This window comes from Agelaius tricolor, unplaced genomic scaffold, assembly GCF_023055355.1.
Source record: "Agelaius tricolor isolate 1412-34295 unplaced genomic scaffold, bAgeTri1.0.p SCAF_38, whole genome shotgun sequence".
NCBI lineage: Eukaryota > Metazoa > Chordata > Aves > Passeriformes > Icteridae > Agelaius > Agelaius tricolor.
In genome coordinates this window covers 4,223,179-4,248,446 of record NW_027269298.1, presented here as the reverse complement: position 1 = coordinate 4,248,446, position 25,268 = coordinate 4,223,179, and the positions used below count along the sequence as shown (strand labels likewise).

Genomic DNA, 25,268 nt, shown 5'->3' with positions numbered 1-25,268 from the left:
AATGCAACCTAATGAAGTGAAATACTGCTCATAGAAATATTGTGACAGGTATCCATGGATTCAAAGAAAGGAAAAGACGTGGTGGGGTAGATTGGGCTCTGCAGTCCTTCAGCCCTGACTGTGAACAGAAATCACCAGATCTTCCTTCCCTCTGCCTCAATTGTGTCAGGCTGGTTTGGTTACACAGCACTGAATGCAAGTTGGTGAAAGCACAGAAGTTAAAGAATTTCCCAGAGAGGAGCTAAAATGAGTTGAGCTCCATTCTGCCACATTTTCACATTCCTGCAGCTGCTTCCAGCAGGAGTTCACCCCTGGAATGACACGGCCCATGGGAGGGGGGAAGCCCAGAACGTGGGCAAAGGCAGGAGCAGGAGGGAGCTGCCAGCAGGAGCATTTGTGTGCAGGTGCTCACAGGGACAGCGCTGAGAGCTGGGCTGGGGGCTCCGCTCCTGCTCACTCCTGAGGGCTCTGCCAGGACATGGAACCCCGGGAGGAAGAGTTACTGCCACTGCACACAGCCACAGGCACTTTCTATTTCCCTTTATGCTACAAATTGCAGCTCAGAGCCTGAATTATTCAGAGCAGACTCCAGTGACAGCTCCTTGGAGCACGGGGACACGGGCACAGATGGAGGCTGCAGTTCCCCTGCGCAGGCGCACCCTGGCTCCCGGGGCTCTGCTGGACAATTAGCACCATTTGTTAAGTGGGCAGGAGGCAGCCAGGTGGAGCACACCGTGCTGGGAACCAGCCCCTCTCCTCACAACAGAGGATGCTGGGATGAGCTGCACCCCTGCCCTGGCAGGGGACAGACCCCAGGATGGACTGGGCTGGTTATTTGTGGTGTCACCCACTGGTTGGGCTAAAATGACATTAGAGACTCCAAGGTTAATGACAAAAGCACTGCCAGGGAGCTGCTCCCTGCTGTGATTTCCTGTAGGCAGGTATGAGTGTCTTGGTGTGCTGTGAGGAGGCTCTGTGCACAGAGCAGGATCAATAACCTGATGATAAATCTATCTATATCTATCTCTATCTCTATATCTACACACTGCTGACTGTGGCACAGCCCTGGCCACCCCTCACAACAATGTTTCTGCCTGCTTGGTTCCCCTCCATGCTGCCAGCCTCCTTCTACTTTGGCCACAATAGAGAGACACATTAGGCTGCAGCCCTCCCAAAAAATCACAGGCAAACAGAGCACCTGGACTTTGAGGCAAGTTAAACACTGGGAACTAATTTGGTTTCCATGGTGAGGGACTGTGAAGTTTCACTTACCCTAGGAAGAACTGGAGGTTTTCATTTGCTGGCCTCAGGTAAAAGTATAAAGAAAATTACATCTGGATGGGAGGGGAGACAACTGACTGGGAGAAAACTATAGGAGAAAATGAAGGGGGAAAATGGTGCAGCTCCAGCAGCACTGCCTCAGTAACACCAGTGATGCATCCTGGCCAAATTTTTGTTATTACCTGCCCAACTCTTTTGCACAACTCAGTAAAGGACACCCTGACCTATTGTGGGAATGTGCTCCAGCAGCTCTGAGGAAACAAAGAGGCAAATCCCTGGAAAGGCAGGAGAATGGGAATTGTGCTGTGTGGAGCCACACAGGCCCAGGCAGGGCTCAGAGCCCACAGTGACCCCCCTGTCCCAGCCCCTCGGGCCCAGGGGGCAGATCCTCTGTTTCCATGGGGGCAGATTCTCTCCTTCCATGGGGACAGATTCTGTGCTTCCATGGGGGACAGATCCTGTGCTTCCATGGGGGCAGATCCTCTGCTTCCATGGGGGCAGATTCTCTGCTTCCATGGGGGACAGATCCTCTGTTTCCATGAGGGGCAGATTCTGTGTTTCCATGGGGGACAGATTCTCTCCTTCCATGGGGACAGATTCTCTCCTTCCATGGGGGGCAGATTCTGTGCTTCCATGGGGGCAGATCCTCTGCTTCCATGGGGGACAGATTCTCTGCTTCCATGGGGGACAGATCCTCTGCTTCCATGGGGGCAGATTCTCTCCTTCCATGGGGACAGATTCTCTGCTTCCATGGGGGGCAGATTCTCTCCTTCCATGGGGGCAGATTCTCTCCTTCCATGGGGGACAGATTCTGTGCTTCCATGGGGGACAGATCCTGTGCTTCCATGGGGGCAGATCCTCTGCTTCCATGGGGACAGATTCTCTCCTTCCATGGGGACAGAGTCTCTGCTTCCATGGGGGGCAGATTCTCTCCTTCCATGGGGGCAGATTCTCTCCTTCCATGGGGGGCAGATTCTGTGCTTCCATGGGGGCAGATCCTCTGCTTCCATGGGGACAGATTCTCTGCTTCCATGGGGACAGATTCTCTGCTTCCATGGGGGGCAGATTCTCTCCTTCCATGGGGGCAGATCCTCTGCTTCCATGGGGGGCAGATTCTCTGTTTCCATGGGGGGCAGATCCTCTGCTTCCATGGGGGCAGATTCTCTCCTTCCATGGGGGCAGATTCTCTGCTTCCATGGGGACAGATTCTCTGCTTCCATGTGGGGCAGATTCTCTGCTTCCATGGCCACACTCTCCCTCTGCAGACAGTGAGTTTATCTGCTCTGGACAAACCCAGAAAGGGAGCATTTTAAAAAGCATCTGGTCTGCTCTCAGCAGTCCCTCCCAGCACCAGGATGCAGCATTCCCCAAAAATTTAAGCTAAAGCTGTTCAAGGGAATGTGAGACGTGCCAGGCTCTGTATTTCTAATGGGAGCTGACACTGGAAATCAGATGGGAAGAAGTCCTCAGACAAGGAGACTGATTAAAAAACATAACTGACAATGGCAAATAGCTTAAAGGATTTAAACCCCCCAAAATGAAATCCATCCTCAACCCAAAAATAAAACACATAGAAAATCTTTACTTTTATGCAAGTCAAAGTTAATTTAAAGGCAAGGAAATACTCTAAAGGTCACATGGATCTTTCATGTATCCATATACCTGAGAGTCACAGCTCTGTTTTCAAACTGCACTTGAAATTAATTTAAAATTTACTGATGTTTCTGAACTCATTAAACTAGAACGTCACAGGACAAGGCAAATAGAGGCAACTGGATCAGATCAAACACCATTTTCTTGGGGGCAAGAGGGAAGAATCCTCCTGCCTGGAGCACTGAAAAGATACCAGGAAGTCTTTGGAGCAGCTGCCCCTCTGCCCTGCCCCAGGGACCTGCACCCAGGCACCAAAGGCTCAGATGTGTCTCCACTGCCAGGTCCAGCCCCCACTGCCCCCCAGCTCCCTGCATGGCACAAACGTTCCCAGCAGGAATGGCAGCAGTTTTGTCTTTCAGCATGTTGTTCTCTCTGGGTTAAGCAGAACTTATGTTCCATTCACAGAAGAAAATCACTGTCTGTGTGAGAAAACACACAGCAGGCTCGAGTGTGACACTGCTGTTACCCCACCCCAGCAAAGATGAAAGAAACAATAATAATAGTAACCTAAAGTTTAAAAACATCTCTATGCATATTTCACTATGACAGAGATTTGCATGTTCATCTCCAAAACTGGGTGAAAAGAGTCTTAAAATATTGTTTTTGCTATTTTAACTGTAAATACAGGAAGCTTTTTCTGTCTCTACCTACTCAATGACACCATTTCAAGACTTTTTTTCTACATTTTTGTTACACAGAAAGGGGAAAAATAGAAGTAAGAAAAGAAATAAAGTCCTGGCTTTTAAGTAGTGAAAACTCAAAGTAGTCAAAGTTATATAATAATCCTATGAAAGTGGGGGAAGTTATTAGCATGGAGTGAATCAGAGGAGGTTCTGGAAAAGCTGCACAGGGCAAGTGCCCCGAGCTGTGGCTGGAGCCAGGGACAGCATTGAGGTGGATTTCTCTGAACCAACGTGTTTGAAGGCTGCAAACAACCTGGATGTTCAGTTTGGTGACTCACAGCTTGTGGCAGCCCATAAAGACCTTTGTGTGATTAATCTCTCAGATACAGCCCCAAAATCCAAGTTTCAAAGGCCCCTGGGGAACAAAGGCCCCGAAGCTGCCCCTCGTGCAGCTGTGCCAGAGCTGCCTGGTGTCACCCAGGGCACTGTCCCCCTCCAGGAGGGGCAGGGGCTGCTCCCAGGCAGGAGCTGGGCAGCTGGGAGGGACCAGGGGTGCAGCTCCTGCACTCATTCCCTGCCCTGTACCCAGCCCTGGAGTTGGCTGCAGCCACCACAACACAATCCACAGTCCTCCGGATGTCATTAATAAATACTAAATGTCATTAATAGATACTAAATGAAACCACTTGGAAAGAGGGAGAAAAATCCCATCTCCAATGTTTTGGAGCACATTAGGAAGCCAAGAGCAGCTGCAGGACTGAAAGGAAAAGTCTGAGGGGCTGAGCTCTGGGGAACAGCAGCTTTGCAGTGTCACACAGAGGGGTTTGCTGGCACTCCTGCTTCACTAACAGGCCTTGTTTCACTGGGATGAGGGTGGAAGAAATCTGCTTCCCATCAGTTTTCCTGTGTTTGGGCTGTGGGAAGTGTTATTTCTTAGAGGATGAGGCAGTTTATTGGCCAGGGATATTTCCAGCGCATTTATTTTGCTGTTGTTGTGAATTTGGATTAGAGGCATCTCCTTCCTCCCCACAATTGCTGGCAGCATGCTGTAAAGATATGATTAATTAAAGTGTGACTATGAATCCACTCAGAGGCTTAGAGTTTTCCTCCTCTTAAGACTAAATAGAGAAAGGGCCACTTAACCAAGTTCAGACCTTGAAGCAGATTTCAAAGTACACTCAGTTTAGCTCAGCAGTTTAGCTCAGCACAACGAGGAGGTTCAACCTTCAATATTTAAAAGCTATGAGCCCTCGGAGAGAAGAGACTTCTGCTTCTGGTCCAATTCCAAACACAGAAATAAATAAATAAGAGATAAATAACCAAGCCCTGCTCAGCAAGGACTCCAGCAGCACAGCAGAAATTCCCTGCTCACCTGGGGGACTCCTCCTTAGCCTGTGTGACATTTTTACCTTTGTAGGCAGCTCAGCCATGGAACACAGGCAGTCCTGAGGTTTGAGATTAAAACAACACATTCTGGCTCTTGCTCTGCAAGAAGCCACTGGAAATCCTGGAAGACCTTCAAAACTGAGCAGTGTTGTACTTGAAAAGGAGACACAGCTTGACTAAATTGAAAAATCTGAATTTCCTAACATGGACTTAAAAGGTGCTACTGAATCTTTAATGACTGCAAGACAGAGTTGGCTCAATCTGAGCAGGGCTCAAGGTCTTCTTTTGAAGAAGTCAAACTTAAGAAAAAAAATAAAATAAGAAAAATGTCTGCTACATTCTAAGGTCACAAAGGGTTCCATGAAACTCTGCATCTCTCCCAACTCTGACTTCCTAAATGACAGTCACTGGTGGATCAGGAGCACCCACTTCAACCCAGCATAATTAGCTGGGGAAGGAAAACACACCAACCTGAAAGAGTCCTTCTCTAACAAGAGGTTGTGAGGGGCAGTGTGCTGCAGAAACAGATGGAAAATGGGGCTATTTATTTATTTCAAGAGCACAGAATTCCTATTCATTAAATGTTACTTTTGAGCTGTTTGGCACCCACAGTTTCTGATGGCTCCAGGGACGGCTCGAGAGGGGGATGCACAGGTTTTGTTGCTTCCTGGTATCCATGGGGTCATTCCCAGCCCTCTTTTCCAAGCTCTCACACTGATTTCCCACCACCAGTATTATCTTCAACAGTCAGTTCCTCTGCATCACTAATTCTGTTTCAGACAAGAACTCTGGCTCTTCTGTTTTAGACAAGACAAGGCTACAGTGAAGCACCTCAACAGATGAGCTGTTAGGCAGAGCTGTAAATTTAGATGGTGCAAGACCAAAAATATAAATTTAAAATTAAATATTTAAAGTTTGGATGATGGCAAAAAATAGATAAACTCTTTGAAAGAATAGCCATTATTAGAGATTATAAATCTGCATGCTAATTTATGTGGTTACTATTGACATTTTCTTTCTAATTCAGCTTTTAGCCCTTTTCTGGCATGCAGATAAATTCTAGTTAAGAGCATTGTGATGTGCAGAAGGCTTAATCCAACAGAAACCCACTAATATGCAATTTAAGGATCTCAGGTTCATTAATAGTCCCAGGAGCAGCTTGTTTAACAGATTATTTCATGGGGCTGAGTCCATCTGAGACACTGGGGACAGGAATTGCCTTCCCACAGCCACCCTTTGGAATGTCCAGGCTCCTGTGGGGATGGGGCTCCTTTGAGGGGCATTCTCCACCCTCAGTCCATTTACTGGACAGGTAAAAACTGCAGAACCCTGGAGAGGTCTGTTTCCAGAGATCCCAGCATGATCTGTCCTCTCTGCAGGCATTTTGATAAGAAAATGAAATGAATACCCAAACACTCTGCTCCTCATCAACCATCGATTCACCTACTGGCAGTTTCAGTAATAAATTAGATCAATGTAATTATTGTGTGTGCACACAGATGTCAAATCACAATCACTATGATCAGATCAGCTGGGTGTTTCCTAGAAAAAACAGTATTTATCCATATTTGGTAGAGGAGAGAAGGTTCATCTGCCCATCCAGAAAGAGGTTTCAACCCTGTGTTTCATGGACTAAATCCTGAAAACAATTTACTCTGGGAAACCAATGCATTATTTTTCCATTTCTGTGCTCTGTCTAACCACTTCCTCTTCAACAGATCCAACTATGAGAAAGGCCAAAAATCCCCCAAACTCTGTAGCTTTCAATGTCCTGGAACAGGTCAATATTTTGCAGGCACAATGCCCATCTCCGGTGCTGACAGGCAGCAGCTGAGCTGACACACACACACCCCAAAGGAAAGCACCAAGACCCCCAGGGAACAAACCCTGTCCCCATGCCAGGACACCCCAGACATCCTCCCCTGCTCCCCAGGACCCCCCTGGGATCCTCTGGTGCCCCTGGGAAGCACAAGAGACCTGTTGGCTGCTTGGCTCCTCCAGCACATCCTCCAGGCAGGGCTGGGCAGGGCTGGGCAGCTCTCCCTGCTTCTCCAGGCAGCCTGCTCCAACTGACAGTGGGTGCAGGCAGGTGCATTCCCAGGGCCTGCATGCTGCAGCTCCCCACCTTGTCTCCTGTTTACCTGGCAATTATCCACCTTAAATGCTTCCCCCTCCCCCTGTTGACACCTCGGAAGCACAGGTTATGAAATGCATGCTCTGTTATCTGCCAGCGACCCAGATAACAGCCCTGCCTGTGCTCCACATCCTGCAGCAGCTCAGGAGCTCATCCTGCCCAGCAGAGCTGCTCCCTGAGCTCTGAGTGGCGCTGCCAGGGCTGTGCTCAGATCACACACCAGGGCCTCGTCAGACACCGTCCCGAGGAGCAGCCACCAGGGCCCAGCCGACTTTGCTGCCTCCAATTTAGCTTGTTAACCATTCCCAAAAATGAGTATATTTTAATTACTGTTTTCTGAGAATTGGGATTATTTTCCTTCTAAATATATTCGTCTGATTATCTCCAGGATGAAATTCATTTGGTTAATTACCATCTTTTTAATTTGTTTAAGACTGTGTTTCAGTTTCCTGTGCTGTAACACCTCCCTGCCAGCTCTGCCTGCATTTATTCAGTGTCTGACAGATTCCCATCTCAGGGAACAAACAGAAGGTTTCCATAAAAAACATGCAGTGCCCCAAGCCTTGCAGGCAGCCTGTGATCCCACCTGAAATCCAGGGGAAGGAGGAGCAGAATGCAAACGTGGGACCCTCTCAGCCCCCAGTTCCACTTCCAATCCATGCACTCACTCCAAGCCCTCCTGGCAGACAACCCCTCATGTAACAGCATCAGCCAAACCACAGCAGTTTGTACCTGGGTCATTCTATTACTACCCCAAAACAGCAATAGACAAATTTCAATTTCATTACCAAGATCTTGATTCCAGTCACTGATGCATTTACTGGAAGAACCCAAACATAATTTTATTTCCAGTTTCCTAGACTGTTCCAATAAAAATAAATAAAACCTTCCATGGGTAATGCAAACAAGACCAACGGAGACATAGGAGAAATTTCAGATATTCTTAAGCCAATAGAAACCCCACCCAAAGGGAAAGGTCATGGCACCTAGTTAAACTATAGACATGGCCTTGAAGAGCAGGAACACCAGGAGAGCATCCAAAAGCTTGGGAAAAGCTGTTTACATGGAGGACAGTGACTGTCCCAGCTGGGTGGACATGGATGGACCTCGCTCTCCCCAGGCTGATCCCCACCTCAGTTTGCAGGGATTTTGCACAGCAGCTCAGGAGGCTCTCCCAGGGCTGCCTGGAGTCCCTGGCTGTGCCCCAGCACAGCCCTGGCTGCCCCAGCCTCAGCTGCACCCACGTTTCTTTTCCATGCCAACACATTTCCATCTTGCTCAGAAAGCTGTTTGTCCCTTAATAGGGCACATTTTCCAACCAGCTTTGTTGTTCTGCAAATTATGGGCTTTAAAGAATTAATGGTGGAATATAAATCAATTTAGTTCACTGAGAGTGTGTGTGTTTTATGTGGTAGAGGTTTTCAAAGAAAAGTAATTAGTTGATTTGGCATTTTAATCTTCAGAAAAATAAAGAAGCTATTTTTCTCCTAAGAGGATGTGTTTGAACACATAAACATATGCTGCATTTTCTGAAACTATATTAAGAAATATTATTTATTGGTTAGATGTGGCTGATAAGTGTTTCTATTGTCTCAGGAAGATTCTTTGTGATAAAGATTTCACTACAGGGACTGCATTTCACTTTCCAAAATGCCTGACCAGAGGCTTTAAAAAAAAAAGCCAGAGAGGTCCAGTTTGTTTTTGTCCCTTTCCCAGGGAAGTTCTTTTCTCCAGGTGGCCCCTCCTGTGTTTAGTGGAGATTCCATGGCCACAGGGCTGACCTCTCCCAGCAGCTCATCCCTCCACAGCTGTACCAGGCACATCTGGCCACATCCATAAGCAGCAGACAGGCACCAGGGAGGCTGAGATGCTGCTCTGGAGCCTGGGTGTGTGTGAGGAGCAGCTCAGGCAGAGCTGGGCTGATGGAGAGCAGCAGCCCCCTCCTGGGGACTGTTGCATAAGATGCTTCTGCTTTGCATTTTGTTCTGTCCCTGGCTGCAGCCAGGGTGTCTGAAGCCAAAGGGCTGTTTGTGCTTTGTGAGAGAATCAGCCTGTCCCACTGGTGAGTGTCATTTGCCCTCTTGATGTCTGTGCCACACAAGAAAAGGATTCCACCTTCCTCCCTTTGCTGCATTTCCCACATTAACACCCTGGGTGTGTTCAGCAGAGCCAAAGCAAAGGCAGCCAGCCACGCATCTGAGTTTGCTTTCCCCCTGCTCCCCCAGAACAACTCATTTAACAGCAGCAAAGCAATTAGAAAATCGATATTCCATTCAGACATGACTGTTTGGGCTGCAGCATTGCTTAAGGAACTTCTCTGGCAGCCTCATCTTTGCCTGGACAAAGGATAAGGCAGGAAGGACACTCTGCTGTTGGGAGATCTGATTGATTTAGGATGATTTCTCTTAAAGCCCACACGGTATTTGCAGACTGTTTCAGGTACAGGCAGTGTGGAGATGACATTCTCCTAATAAGCAGCTCTGTGCCAGGAGTGTGCATATAAATACAGCTGCAGAGAAATGCAAGCTTGCTTTCTTGTTTAATATCACACCACCCACCTGAATAAAACAGAACCTGACACATGTCATAAGGAATTACTGGAAGAATGCAAGGCCCTTAGGCACCAGAGCCCCATTTGTATTCCAGTCGTATTAACCAAAAATAAAATAAATAAGTAACAATCACATCCTTGCCATGAAAGGATTTTCCAGCCATTCAGGCACTTACTACGATGCTGCTACACATTCCTGTGCTGGAAGTGCAAAGGCAGCTAAGGGGAGGGAAACAGAGACAAAGCAAAGAGAAGAAATCACAGTGGAGAAATGAGTGGGATTTGCTGCTTTGGAGTTCATGCTGGAAGGCTCAGCCTGGCCCAGCCCAGCCCAGCTCAGCCCGGCCCAGCCCAGCCCAGCCCAGCTCAGCCCAGTCCAGCCCAGCCCAGCCTGGTCCAGCCCTGCTGTCTTCCCCGAATTCTATAATTAGTATCAGTGATTACTCCAGCAGGATTCAGAACCCTGGCCATCTGCAGAGTGCAGGGTGGGAGCAGCCTGCTTTGTTTTCATGTTATTTAAAATAAGAACCGTAATTGCCAATTGTTGTGGTGGAAAACCACTCCCTCATGGAGCCAGGCACGATGGAAAGCACCGTGTGGGCTCCACCTTTCCCAGCCACTAGGGAGAGTGGGAAAGCAAAAATTCCCCAAACTCAGAGCAAACCCACCCACCTTCCCCAGAAAAGTGAAAATCAGATCTATGGTTACTAAATTAAGGAGCAGGAACTCCTTCTGCAGGGAACACGAGCGCTGAAAGCCGTCCAACACAGGCTCCATCCCACATAGCAGTCCCTGGTTTGTTTGCCTGTGTGTGCTGTTGTGTAAGCCATAATTATGCAATCTCACAGTTTAGCACTGAGGACGTTCCCAGCTTGTTCCAGCTCCGCAGCAGCAGCTCATGGCCATAAATGAAAAAGGCAGACTTTTCCCACAAATCTACTGACATGGAATAATGTGACCTCTGGTAGCATGGAAAAGGGCAGTGCAAAGATGAGCTCTGGGAAAAGGGGGCACTGCTGGCCAAAATTACCAGCAGTGGACTTCCAGTTAATGCAAAATGAAGCCAGCCATGGCAGGGACATGTGGAACCTTTAAACTGGTTCTGATGAGGTTTCTCTAAATTGGATGCCCTGACACAGCAAAGTGGGAGATCTGTGACCTCAGGAGCAGCACAACAAACAGCAACACAGAGAGACACTGCACTGAGAGAAAACATTTCCCAGTGCACTTTCTGATGGAAATGGTAGATAAAATCCCTGGACAAAACAGCCCATCCTCAGTCATCACCACAAACTGCTGCATTTCATGACTTTTTCTGGGTCATTAGTCACCCAAGTAATTTTTCAACAAAAAATGAAGATTTCTCAGTTGACTTTTTCAGGCAAAATGAGTCTGATTTTGAAGATTCACAAATAGCTGTAAATAATGGTCAGATGCCAGGAACAGCTGTAATTACTGTTTCAAACTATTTTATCTCCAGAGGCATCCAATGGGTTTTGAAGATCTCTTTATGTTATCTCAATTTTAGAGTTGAACACAGTTAGGGGGAGTCACTTCCTCCAGTGTATGGTACTGACACCCAAGTGTTGCTCTTTATGTCCCAAACACCAGGAGCACAAATCAAATGGAATCCTGTGCTCTTTATGCACTGACATTTACAGAAAGAAAAACGTGTCAGAGGAAGAAAAGTGTCCACAGAAGCACTCAGGGCTGAGTGATGCCTCCTCAGCTTATCAGGGACAGGGTGGTGGTTTCACCACTTCACAGGCAGGAAATCCAAGTGCCAAGATGCAGGTGATAGAGCCCAGGAGCTCTGGGAGCTCTGACTCTGCTCCAGCCTGGGGCTCACTGCAGCACTGACAATGCCCAAGTAGGGTAATGGGCTGGGAGACATCAGGGGCTGTGGAATTATCACAGAATCCCAGGCTGGGGTGGGGTGGGAGGGACCTGAAAGCCCATCCAGTGCCACCCCTGCCATGGCAGGGACACCTCCCACTGTCCCAGGCTGCTCCAGCCTGGCCTTGGGCACTGCCAGGGGTCCAGGGGCACCCCACCCTCACAGGGAAGGATTCCCTCCCAATATCCCATCTGACCCTGTGCTCTGTCAGCCATTCCCCCTTGTTCTACCACTTGTAAAAATCCCTCTCTTAAATGTTTAAGGCAACTTGATATTTCCAAAACCTTCAGACTTACAATTGGACTGGTGGAATTATTTAGGTCAAGTCATGCTTTGCATGTTAATTTGAAAAAATAATCAAATCTAACGTGAGTTTCAGAACACCAATGCCAGGACAGCCAGCCCAGGAAATTATTGATGAGCTTTCAGAGAGGACTGAAGCAATTAAGAGTCACTTCTGGTTGCCTGAAAGCAGCTTGGTGACCTAGAGGAGATCCCTGAGCTGTCCTTCAGGGCCACATTCACACACAGGATGTTTTTTTTCCCATTTCTAGAAGTTGTTATTGGAAAATGTCACCATTCATTGCTGAGGTTCCCAGGATGCAGCAGCTCTCATTACACCTAAGCCCTCTCAGCACAAAGTAGCCACAGATAACCTGGATGTCTTTGCTGCAGCTGCTGTTCCAGAGGCTGCACTCCCATTCCGTGGGGGGATTCCCATCATTACTGGCTCTGTTATTTTATATCTCATTGCTCTGTGTAATGCTGACTCCTGATCCCTTCATTTGAACAAAAGGATGTGTTCCTCTGACACCAGCAGGGATGAGGAGTCTCAGGGATGGGAAGGGATGCTGGAGGAAAGGCAGCAGCTCATGATGTGACTGGGCTGAGGGCAAGGAGCCCTGGAGCCTCTGTCCCCATGGGAGCCCTGGAGCCTCTGTCCCCATGGGAGCCCTGGAGCCTCTGTCCCCATGGGAGCCCTGGAGCCCCTGTCCCAAAGGAAGCCCTGGAGCCTCTGGCCCCATGGGAGCCCTGGAGCTCTGGCCCCATGGGAGCCCTGGAGCCTCTGTCCCCATGGGAGCCCTGGAGCCTCTGGCCCCATGGGAGCCCTGGAGCCTCTGTCCCAAAGGAAGCCCTGGAGCCTCTGTCCCCATGGGAGCCCTGGAGCCCCTGTCCCAAAGGAAGCCCTGGAGCCTCTGTCCCAAAGGAAGCCCTGGAGCCTCTGTCCCCATGGGAGCCCTGGAGCCTCTGGCCCAAAGGAAGCCCTGGAGCCTCTGGCCCCATGGGAGCCCTGGAGCTCTGGCCCTGTTGCTCACAGTTGCCCAGAACACACCTGCCAGTGCTTTCAAGGTGTAGTAAAGATGTTTCTTCCAACAACATAATACTGTACATGAGCAAACACACTGAGTAGGGAATGGCTCAAAGTGATAAAAACCATGGAAAACAGTTCAAGTTTAGCTGGAAAAGACAAGGAGACACAAATAACACATGGTAGAATCAGGAATGAATTGCCTGCTTCTATTTACTGTCTTTTCTAAAATGGCCAATGGATAGGTAAGAAAGATGAAAGGTAATGGACTTTATTAGATTAAAAACTCTCAGTGCCATAAATTATGTATCAGATACTGTCTGTGGCACTCATTGATACAAGATGTAATTGAGACCAAAAAGTTCACACCACTCAAACAGGATTATTGTTATTTTTTGAGACCATGGAACTTGTTCTGCCATTCAGAAGACAGAACAAAGCTCCCAATGCAGGGAATAACAGGGAGCTGGCCCTGGCTCAGGGGCCACCCCTTGGACACGCTGGAGTCCCTGTGTTCCTCCCTCCCTGCTGTCAGGGTGCACCTGAGGGTGTGTGGAGGCTCTGCTGCTGTGTGAGAGGTTGGGACTGTGATTAACAAAGTGAGGGAGAGCCTCAGCATGAGTGACTTTATCTAATGAGGGTGAGACACCCTGTACAGAGAGAGCTGCAGCTATAAAGGCATCAAGGCAAACTTCTCTCAAGTGTGTGTCAGAGCAGGTACAAGAGGGCCGTGATAATGAAAAAAAAGACAAATAATTCTCTGCCCTTTTCTTGCAGGCTTCACTCAAGGACTGGAATTGCTCTATCAGTACATATCACAGAGCTGCCAACAGACTTGGGAGGCAGCAGGGTTATACAAAGATCATAAGCCACGCTTAAGAGATGAGAGTTTAAAAAGAATCCAATGCTGCAGTCAGCTGATGATTTTTCCTATCTTATATCTTCTGTTAGAACATGTTTAAACAGAATCCAAATTATTACCTGCTCTGTAGGGCTCAAATGCCCGTGTAAATGAAGCTGGGAGTAACTAGTTAGAGAGAGAAGGATTGAGGAGATTAATGTGAGCTACACTCACTTCCCTAGATGGCTCAGAGAGCTTATAACAGAACTGGGATGCTGGAAAGCAATTAAAAGAACTAACTTAAATAAATCTCTAGTGCTGAAGGTTTGCCAGCATATACCTCTAAATTCTCCTCTGATGCAACCAGGCCCCTTCCTCCAGGGATGTTCTAACAAGCTCTCAGACATCAGGATAATTATTGCAAAGTGTGACCCAGACTGTGGTTACTGGTATAATCAAAAAAACCCTCGAGGTTTCTAAATTAGACACAGTCTCCTGGTGGAGCAGAGCTCCCAACTCTTGGTAACTCTTGTAATGACAAAACTTCCAATGCCACTGGCTGTGAGTGGGACAGCCCTGGTGGGCTGGGGGTGACCTTGGGGCTGCTCATCCTGATGGGTTTCCCTTCTCCCAGAGAGGATTCCTGGCAAGGAGCACACTCCAGGAGTGGCAAGGGGAGACATAAGGGCTCACAGAAGCACAGAATGTCCTGAGCTGGAAGGGACCCTCAAGGATCATCCAGTCCAACCCAGCCCTGCACAGACACCCCAGCAATCCCACCCTGTGTGTGAGAGCAGTGTCCAAGCACTCCTGGAGCTCTGGCAGCCCTGGGGCTGTGCCCATTCCCTGGGGAGCCTGTCCAGTGCCCCACCACCCTCTGGGGGCAGAACCTCTCCTGAAATCCAGCCTAAATCTTCCCTGGCAGAGCTTTGTGCCATTCCCTCAAGGATGGAGAGGGACAATATCTAAATGCTGTTATTGTGAGGGGAGGATATGGCTGGTGAAGTCCCTGCTGCAGCAGACCAGGCACTGCTGCTCCCTCACACCATTTCCTAAGCAAAACATGTTCCCCTGATATTTCAACTTCTCAAACTGAGTATTTGATCCCTTGGGGAAGCTTAAGGACTGCAGTGGATTTGCTGGTTTCTGGTGCACGGGGAACTTCCACTGCTGGGCTGTAAATCCTTGCTTGGTGCTAACACACAATCTTCAATTCAAGCAAACAGGGAGCAAGGGAAGGAATGAAACACTAATTGCAATCCAAATTGCTCCATCTTCCATCCACCCCCTGCCAGCCCTGCTCCCTAATCCATAAGGTCTGAGTGATGATCAGTGAATAATTAATTCAGAGGAGCTGGAGAGGTTCCTGCAGGGCCTCTGTGGATGAATATCCTGCTCAGGGACAGCGCTGGGAGCCCTGCAAGGCACCCCCTGCACGTGGCCCTGGGTCACTCACTGATTGCACCTCCTTGGACAAGCCCTGGCTCACCCACATGGCCCCTGCACAAACAGCTCCCACTGCCACCTTCCCTGGGAGCACTGGGAAAGGCAGGACATGCCACAATCCAGGGGAATCACAGACACTGCCATGCCATGAGAGAAAGCATCCACATCCTGGTGGCACTTGGCCTTGCTTGGTGCCCAGGCAGAGGATAAACACCAGACTAAAGATGAGCAACAACAGCCCTGGGCCTTTCATTCCAACCCTCAGAGCCAGGCATTGGTAAAAACTCTGCTCTCACCAAAAGAATTTAACATACAAATCCTTCTCTCTCTCTCTCTCTCTCTCTCTCTCTCCCTGGGTTCCCATCATCTAAAGTGCTACTATATAGCAACAAACACATCCCTAATGGAACAAATCTCCCCACACAGCCAGGACAGCAAAATATTAATAATTCAAGGTACATAGAGCTGAGTTATGGAAATCATTTGGGAACTGCTGCAGGCCTGCTCTGCTCAGGGATTCCTGCAGAGAGGCAGCACTGGGGGCTGGGATGGGCACGTGGGAACTCCCCCCTGGACTGGGGGCAGCTTAATCCCAGAGACATCTGTGAAAAACGTGAGCAAAGGGCACAGCCTGATGGAACAGCTCTGGCTTTCTAATTCCTACTGCATTTCCACCCTTTGGAATGAGGGAATGACACCCTCCTGCACACTATCAATCACATACAAGGCACGCCACAGCCCTTTCTCATATAATTACTTATATAACACACGTGGATTAAAGCTAAATTCATATTTCTGGCTTTAGTTCAAATCAGTTCAGTATTTTAAAACAAATTACATTTTAATTCCAGCTAAAATGCATTGGTTTAATTCAATTAAAATCAGGTTTTTTTCTTTTTTTTTCATCACACCAGATCTGAACTGTGTGGAAGAGAGCCTAAGTGAGACATTCTGCAGTTGTACTGGAGATATGGATTGTAAACACTGCCAACCAGATAAGCATCATGATATCACTATCATAAGATATCCATAGGTGAACAAACTACTTGAAATCTCACTAATAACCATTTCAGAGGCACTATAGCCTAAGGTTTTATTAAAGAACATGGTAAGGAAGAAGGATATTTTTTCCTCAATCTGGTTTTTCCTTCCCTCTGAGCTGATGGATGAACTTGACAGAGTTATTTGATATTCACAAGTCCTGAGCATCATTACAGGCAGTGCTCTGTGCAAGTCAGAGCCAGCAGAGAGCTCCAGCTCCAGCTGCTGCCTCCAGCCACAATCAGTGGATTTCAGGGCCCGAGCACTGCAATAGGAGCTGGGATAACAAGGAACACACGTCAGACATTGGCGTCTCCCAGCTCTGAACAAAGCCTTGGAACCCTTCCCCATCTCACTTCCATGCTCACTTGCAACTCTTTAACCCTCACACAGATTTTCCAGTTGAGGTCTTGCAAGGTTTCAATAAAGAACAGAGCGGAAGTTGGTTTGAGAAGTTTTTTAAAAGCATTCCTTCCTTCCTTCCAAGAGAGAAAACCATTTATTGCTAAAACTAATTGCCACTAGAAATGACAGAGTAGAGTGGGAGCCAACATGCAATGGATCTCTCCTAGGAGATGGGAAATTCCAAGGAAGATGGAAACTGGAGGCAGATGCCAACTGGACATCCCTTCCCCAGGCCCACACAGCACCAGGGACAGAACTGGGAGTACAGTTACATCCCATTAAACACAGCTGCACATGCCAGAAACAGGGAAAGTCCCTGCTCTGCCATCTTCCCACTTCTCTGCAGCTACTGGAGCTGGTTCAGTGCCCCAACCAAACAGAAAATCACCCCTTAAATAATAATCTCCCATTGAATCCACTTGCTGCCCTTCCCAAGATTGTGTGATGGGAAAGGGCACATGTGGGGAGGGGCAATGGGCTGGGGAGAGCAGGACTGCTCCTCTCAGTGCAAGAGTGATGCTTTCATCAGGAGCAGGAGCATCATGCATCACTGCATGCCAGAATCACAGAACCCCAGACTGGTTTGTGTTGGAAGGGACCCTAAAGCTCATTTCACTCCACCCCCTTCCACAGACCAGGTTGCTCAGGGCTGTGGGAGGTGTCCCTGCCCACGGCAGGGGGATGTTTTAAGCCTGGGATAGAAGTATCTCAGTATCTATTGTAAACAGATGATAATTAGAAAAGCAGAGAAGAGTCTAGAAGGAATAGAAAGCATCCTCTGGTAGAAAAGCTGCAGTGATGGCATTTTCTTTCTCTTTTTTTTTCCTTTGAGGTTATTGACATGAAGAGTAATGCTAATGTAATTGCACTGAAATTCATGCACATGAAAACCTCACCAGGGCAAAGTCAGAATAAATGGTCTGTTTGGAAACAAAACGTTGATGCAATGGAGTAGCAGTATCTGTCTTCCACCTGAGGAGGATCCCGACACCACGGGCCACAGCTCAGTGCAGCTGTCACCCCGGCTCAGTCTGTGCTCCAGGGACACGGGCAGAGCTCTCTGCCTGTAACCCTGGGGTGTGCACTGCTGCAGCAGCACATCCCAGCTGCCAGGCAGTGGCCACACGAGTCAATAAAGTGCATTCAGGCTGGGAGAGCAGCAAAATGAGAGCGAGCATCCTTGTATCCATTAATCAACCTGATCCTCGGCCGCGCAGACAATGGCTGGCGATTGTCGGCGTTTCCCAAACATCCCTCATGTGCTAACCATCTGCAGCTGGAATACAATGCTTTGATTACAAATGTCAAAAAGATAGAGCAGAAAATTAACTTCTCCTTATTTAGTAGGTTTGCAGAAATGTGGCTTCACGCTACACTAATTCAGTGCCCTCGGTATGAAAACTCCCCATTATGATGTCTCGTCAAATTAGAGCCGACGATCCAACAATGTCATCTCCCTCCTCACACAAGGCTCTATTTTGTAATTAAGCAGGACAGGGAAACATTGGCCTTGCGTATAGAGAAAAGGTCAGGGATGCAAAACATATTTTTGCAAGCTAATTGTAAGATGCATGAAGCCAATTATCCCAGCAGTGCTGCATATGCCCGAGCAGGAAGGATTTTCTAATTCTGCTCCGTGACTCTGAGTCGAGTCAACGCGCCGGCTGCACCCCGTGGGGCACGGGGCTGGCAGGAAGCTGCCAGTGCACAACTGGGAAAAAGGCTGTGAAAATTCTGCCATGACTCTATGAAAATCATTCCAGCCTCTTAGCCCTCCCCCTGACGTTTATTATGACTTGAAGAATTACCAGGAGATAATGCAGTCTTTACTGCAAGCTTTAGGTATGACCCCCTGTTCAATTAGTAAGCTGGTTTGGATGTGTAGGATAAAGGAAAGTGTTTCTGTATCCCTTGAGAATGGGAATGCATCTACCTCAGGCAGCTTCTGATACAATTTCACAGGTATCTGCAAAAGTGAAATGAACAGGAGGAACAGTTGGGACCTTGCTGCTGCCTTGGGAGAAGCTGAGAGGCCCCACATTGCTTTCAATCAATGATTGACTCCATCTCTGTCCCCCTTGGAGTTATTATGATTCTTTCAATGCCTTCCAGAAAAGTCCTTTCAAAATGCCCTCTTTCCATTAACAACATTCTCCTTTTTAAAATGTCTAAACTTCCTGATACCATGAGAAGAAGATGAGGAACATCCCAGTTTATGGAGAGAAATGGTAATTTCTTCCTGCATCTCTCCTTCAAAGCAGCTCTCTCTGATTTTACTCCAGCCTCTTAACACAGCCACTAATTAGAGATCAGTAATTAACTTTCTGGTTCAAGAAATATTTTGCAAAGGAACCCCATTAAAAGGCTGATTTGCTTATTCCAGGACAAAGCAGCCTTGATATAAATGCAGGTACTGCATGAGGGCAGTCTGAATTCTGAGACTGTCCTTGAATCTTGATTTTTCTGCTGAAATCTGTTCCCTGATGTGGGGGGAGTGGGGACAGGCACCACCTCTGGCATGAATGACATGGGGTGTCACACGAGGCACTGCTGGATGTGCCTGGCTGTGCAAGATGTTTTATTCTGCATTTCAGTCACTGCTGCTGGGGCTGGATGGTTCCCCCCCACAAACTGCACAGTGTTCCCTCAATATTTTCATCACACTCAAAACCAGAGCCCGGCTCTCTGAAGTTGTCAGTGCCACCCTGCTGGGGGTTCCCTCTGCTGTGGGTTTCCCTACTCAGCCAGCTTCCCTGGTTAATACCATTTAAGCAGGAGCCAGAAGAGGCAGCAGCTCTCCAGCACTGTTCACCCAGATCTGAAAGCCCTCCGTGGTTCTGGGGTCTGCCAGTGTCCTACTTCTGCAGGGTGAGTCATTTCTCTTTCCAGTTCCAGAGGAAATAGAGCAACTTCTTCCTTCACCATGCAGCACTCACCAGATTCTCAGCAAACTTAACCAATTTCATCCTGCCTAAAGATATTTGGCATATCAGGTTTGTTGGGAATAAACAAATTAGATCTCCAAGAACACCAAAACTAAGTTTGCTGCAGGAGCAGCATCAGTTCCTGGTGCACCAAAATAAGCTCTGTGCACATGGAAAGCTCCCACAACAGACAGCATGGGCACTAGAGTAGAAACTAAATGAGTTGCAGTATGACTTGTATAATTCCTCTTCTCTCTGGGGGTTAGAAGTCAAAATTTTGGATGGGCTAAAGACAAAAAGGAGTTTAAAGAGGAAGTCTCAGTAGTGCAAGTTGCTGCTGTTATTAATGCAGGGCTGTACCCCTTCCAAGGCTGAGGCTCATTTAACAATCAACCATATGCTCAGGCTTTTGTAGTGCCAATAAAAGCTTAAATAGAATGTTATCTCCTGGAATTATAAAAAACAAAAACAAAAACCTTGCAAAATAATCGCAAATGTTGGTACTCCAGAGTAGCATTAAATGGATTCTAGGTGCACTGAGGAAACGTGTCTCCAGCAACGATCAGTTCAGGGGTTCCATCAGAACACAGAGTTACCCAGAGTACCCATTTTTCACCAAATCAAGACAATCTGAATGCACTTGTCCACAGGGTGTTACTGTGGCCCTGCCCTCTCAGTGCTGGTATAAAATCACCTTTGCCACTACCAGAAAACCATCAGCAATACATCCCCACCAATAATGAACAACTGCAGCAGAACAACCTTCTCTCCCTTCTCTGGCTGTATGCCCTGTGCTCCATGGCCAACCCAGAAATTTTCTCCATCACAAATTTTGTAGGAGAAATGTGGGTCCAATTAAGAAAAATTCATCTGCCAAATGCTTGATTTGTGGCTGATTCCAGAGGCCACTACAAAGCCAAGCATTCAGCGCTCCACGATAAAAACTTAGTGAGCTGCTGTAATAAATCAGGAGGCAGGAGACATTGTTAGCAAAAAGCCACTTCTTGGAACCCTTTTTAGCTCTAACAAGCAAGATAACCAGCCAGCAAATTGAAAGAACACTCATTCCACAATCCTCCTTTAAATCCCATATTTACATACTCTGATTGTACCATATTAGTGCACCTCTCACACAGAAGGTGAGTTACACTTGCTGTGATTTTGCTCCTTTTACTATCAGTAATGGTATTACTGTGACTGTAACAGGAAAAAAAACAGTATGCACAAGACTGGCAAAATTTGTCCAAATGCATCCCTGTGAACCCCACAGTAATTTAGTGAAATAGATTTGTTTACATCCTCTGCTCCACACACAAACCACATCCGTGTCATTATCTGCCTGAACATGCATGTGCACAGTTCATGTATTTCAAATATTCATCTGCAGGATAAACAGGACATGTAAGGAAGGGGAAAAAAAGAACTAAGAGGCAGGAACACCCATTAAGATACAAAGAAGCCAAGTAACAGAAGCATTTAGGATCTACTGTAGCACAATATTTCAACCTGGAGTGTTTTGACTGAATTTACTGCACTATTCATTTTGCTGTGGCATTCCCACAAAAATTGGCCCACGCTCCAGAACAGAGCACTGTTATAATGGTGACTTCCAGAGCAGAGGAGTGGTTCCTGAACAATCAGCTTCCATACAAGATGGAGTCAAGAATCAAATATTTAAGAGGCGAATATTCCAATACCAAATGCTTCTCTGGAGCAGTTCTTGGATTACAAGCAAGAAAAGCACAGCAGCAAATGCATGAGAATGATCTGAGAGACCTGAGCTCTTTCATATACATTGTGCACATACAATGGGATGGGAATGTTCAGAAAGATAAAATTATCTTCTGTAACCAAAGCCTCACTGCATGACTGAGAGGCCCAGCTGCTGCTTTGCTTTCACCTCTCTGAGAGCAACAGTCCCTAAGGCCAAGCTCTCCTGCAGAGGAGTCCTGCTCACCTGACAGATCTGACACTGCCATGGCAGCGAGGGACTAAGAGCCTGCTGTCAGAGCCTCTGAGTCCCAGTGTCCTGCAGCTCAGGGATGTCTGTGAATCACAGAGGAAATGCACTTTTGAGAGATGCCTGCCTAACAGAAGGTCTAGTCTCGGGCATCAGAGGCATAATTCATTTTCAGATCCTCATACTCATATAAGCAAATCCTTGGTTATTCGAGGCTGCCAAGTGCCACCTCTGCTCTAATCCACCCTTTAAGCTCTACACTGCAAATGCACTCCAGGATTCCCCGCGTCTCTTTAAGGAGAACTTGCAGTACATCTGGGTCTCGGGCAGCCCAGCCAGCCCCCGGGCTGCTGTGCTGGGAGGGCAGGCAAATTACAAGGCTTAATTTGGGAAAATGACTCTGGCTGCAGGGCTGGCCAGAACAGTTAAATCCCGTGTCCTATCCTGCCAAGTCACAAACGAAACAAAACTCATCCAGGTAGAAGGGAAACCTCGCCTAATCTGCCTGTTCCTGGAGCAGCCAGCAGCACCGTGGGCACATTCCCGGCACCCGGCTCCTCTCGCTTCCCTCTGGAACACAGTGCCCTACCTCGAGCGTTTGGGAAAACTGCAGCTCGGGAATCAAACCAACTCTGTCTGCCCAGCCAGCAATCCCTGAAATCCTACTCGGCACTAACCAGCACAATCATTTCACCTGCACAATCTAGAAGGGAAAAGCTTAGGAGGCTGCAATAGGTCAGGTAAGGAAAAATCCAGATTGACAATTGTTGTTTGCGAGCTTCAGCAGCTCATGGGCCCTGCACAGAATAAGTACAGCTAAAACAAAGTAAGTTGTCATTGCTTTTCAAAGTGAAGCATTTACTCAATGGGTTCTCAAGTACCATCCTGGTAGATTAAATTGCTCTGCTCTCAACCGGTTACATCAGGGTATGTCCAGCCCGGAGGAATTTTCAGACAGACTTTTCCTAGCACTTCAATATTTCTGTCAGTCCCCAAAATAATTTGTGTAAGGTTGAAAGATCTTCCTTTTGGAAGCAAACCACTGGTTTGTGGTTGGTAAAGGAATCTATCTTCCCCAACCATGACCTTGATCTGCATGTGAATTTGCACATGAATTTACCTTGAACGGAGCCTATCTCATGCTCACACTAACATAATCTACACAGACATAAATACACACAAATCCACCAAAGAGCTGTTCTACTTTCTAACCAGCTGAAGAACCTCAAAGATCTCATTTCTCGTCTATTTTACTCGCAATTTGCTCCAATACTGCCCATCCCACATGAAATGCTTTATCAGACCCATCTGCACATTCCCTGCAACACATCCCTCCTGGGCTGAGCTCCTGCCATGGCTCGGGCAGGAGCAGCAGCTCCGGCCACAGCCGAGGCTCCATCTCCGTGTAACGACGGCAGCCAAGGCGGGATGGAGACGGATGTGTGTGAGGGGGAGACAGGGATTTGGGGAGATTATGGCTGTTATTGTTCCACGGTATTGTTCCTACCGTGTGTAACCCAGTTGTGATCGGTGCAGTCCAGTGCGGGAGCATCCCTCCCCTCCCTCCCTCACCTGCATCAGTCGGCTCTGGCTGCTGCATCTCGGTGCTATTTATACGCTGGTGCCTCAATTTAGGATTTATTGGAGAAAAGAAAGCAGAGCAGTCAGGCTTCTCTGCACCTGGAATCTACCCTGAAAAGGGAGGGCTTGTACCGTTCCCTCAACAACAAATTAAAACTACCCCTCTTGCAATTAACCAAGTCTACTTCTATCAGAGACGCAGCCCTCGCTCTGAATAAGATAAGCAAGATCTTAACAAGAGCTGGAAAAATCAATATCCTCCTCTCTCCCACACCCTCCGCGAAACGTCCCCTTACCTTTCATGGTCCACGCTCCTGAAGCCAGGTAAAATGTGCCGGAAGCTGCTGTTCCTATCGAGCTTCGGTTGGCTCTTTGTCCTTTTGATGGAGCCTTTAAGCCGACGGCTGAGGAACCCCTGTGGGGTGAGACAAGAATACTAAATTACAAGGCAAGGGCAGCGGGAAGCGGGAGCGGAGCCGCCCGTGCAGCCGGGCACAGCGTCCTGGGCAGCTCCCGCATGAGCGGCGCTGGCAGCGCCTGGCGTCAGCCAACATCTGCTCCCGGCGCTCCCGGCCGGGGCTGCGGCGCGCCAGACTCCCCGAAGCCTCCGTTGCCCTGGCAACCATCAGCTCCCATAAAATCCCGTCTGAAAGACAAGACTGGCACATGGCGGCTCTGACGGGAGCGGGGGCTGCCCGCGGCTCCGGCCGCCCCGGCCCAGACGCCACCCACGGCGGGCACACGGGCAGGGCGAGCTCCGGTACCTGCTCCGAGCCCCCCGGATCCGCGGCCATGGCCGGCACAGCCGGGCTCAGCGGCTGCGGCTACACGGATGGAGCTCCATAAAGCCCGTCCGAACCGCGCCTGTGGGCTCGGGGTACCGGCAGCACCTTCCAGGAGAGGCCCCGGCTCGCTCCTTCTCCTCCGCCGAGCCTCCTCCCTCACGGAACATAAGTCACGGCTCCTGGAGAGCTGCACGGCAGAGCCAGCACCGAACGTTTTAATAGCGAAGCTTCTAATGTGTTATTTGCTTATTGTTAGGAGTTAATGTTCTACATAATCTGAACATTACATTTAATCTCTCCGCTAAATAAGGCAATAAAAGCGTTATACTACTGTGCTGGCCGGCATCTGCAGTGTATGAGAATGGTGCGAGAGGGTCAAGCACTTTGGCCAGGGAAAGTTGGGGGCATTTTAAAGAGAAAGCAGGATTTGGGGGTGAAGCCTGAAGGCGTGTTCCTTCTATGGACCATCACACTAAAGAAACAGATCATCTCCACATGAACAGCTCAGCAAATCCCCGCAGAACTGAGGCTCTGCACACACTGCTTCCCTTCCCCAGCCCTAGGAAAGGGGGAAGACACCCAGGGATCGAGCCCAGATCCTGACAAGTGTGAGTGAGAGTCCCAGTGCAGCATCCCAGCCATGCCCACAGCGCACCCTCTGCTCCAGGCAGGAGCCTCAGGAGTTTCTCCACTCAGCACACAGGAATGGATCCTTAGCAGCTCACTTTTACAAATGAATACCTTTAATACGTCTTGCAGGGCGATAATCACAGTCTAACTTCTATGGAGCCTGTCATTTGTTCATGCCATTTAAACACTCCTTCCCCACCTCGGATATTCACGGCTCACATTATGTCTTTCTCAAGCTGCAAAATCTCCCTGGGCACTCTGTGTGGCTCTTATTATGGAAGTGACTCCCTGTTCGTAAGTGCACCAAGAATTTCAAACATCTAGATAACCAAAGGTGTTTCACATTTATCAAGTGCCACTTTACTTACAAACGAGCTATGTAACATGCATCTGTGTGGACTGAATATTTCTCCCGGAGCTATTTGCATGACTGAAATAGCAGGAGGTATAACACACAGGCCATCACATAGTACACTCTGTCATACTGCACAAAGCCAACGTGGCAGATAACAAAGGCCTTTTCAAAAGGGTTCTGTCCCTGAGAAATACCTTTAGAGAATTTTATAGTACAGAGAAACATGGCTGTGAAAAGCAAATTTGAGGATTTGCATTATCTAGAGCATTGTTAAGATATTTCCCTCAGTACTCAGACCTTAGCCAGCCTCCTGCTCATGGTATCAGTGTGGTATCAGCCCCATACTCACGGTATCAGTGCAGTATCAGCCCCACACTGTTTGTATCAGCGTGGTATCAGCCCCACACTCTTTTTATCACTGTGATATCAGCCCCACACTCACCCTATCAACTCCCCATGCTCTTGC

General features: G+C 48.1%; 1 protein-coding gene across 7 annotated transcripts in view; it reads right to left on the bottom strand.

The window, feature by feature from the left end:
• DAB2IP (DAB2 interacting protein) overlaps positions 1-25,268 on the bottom strand; it is a 156,874-nt gene that overhangs the window by 72,104 nt on the left and 59,502 nt on the right. For all 7 annotated transcript variants that reach the window (XM_071454441.1, XM_071454436.1, XM_071454443.1 and 4 more), the window contains one exon: positions 23,329-23,447. In XM_071454441.1, coding sequence (XP_071310542.1) covers positions 23,329-23,447 — 119 coding nt within the window. The remainder of the gene's footprint in view (positions 1-23,328; positions 23,448-25,268) is intronic.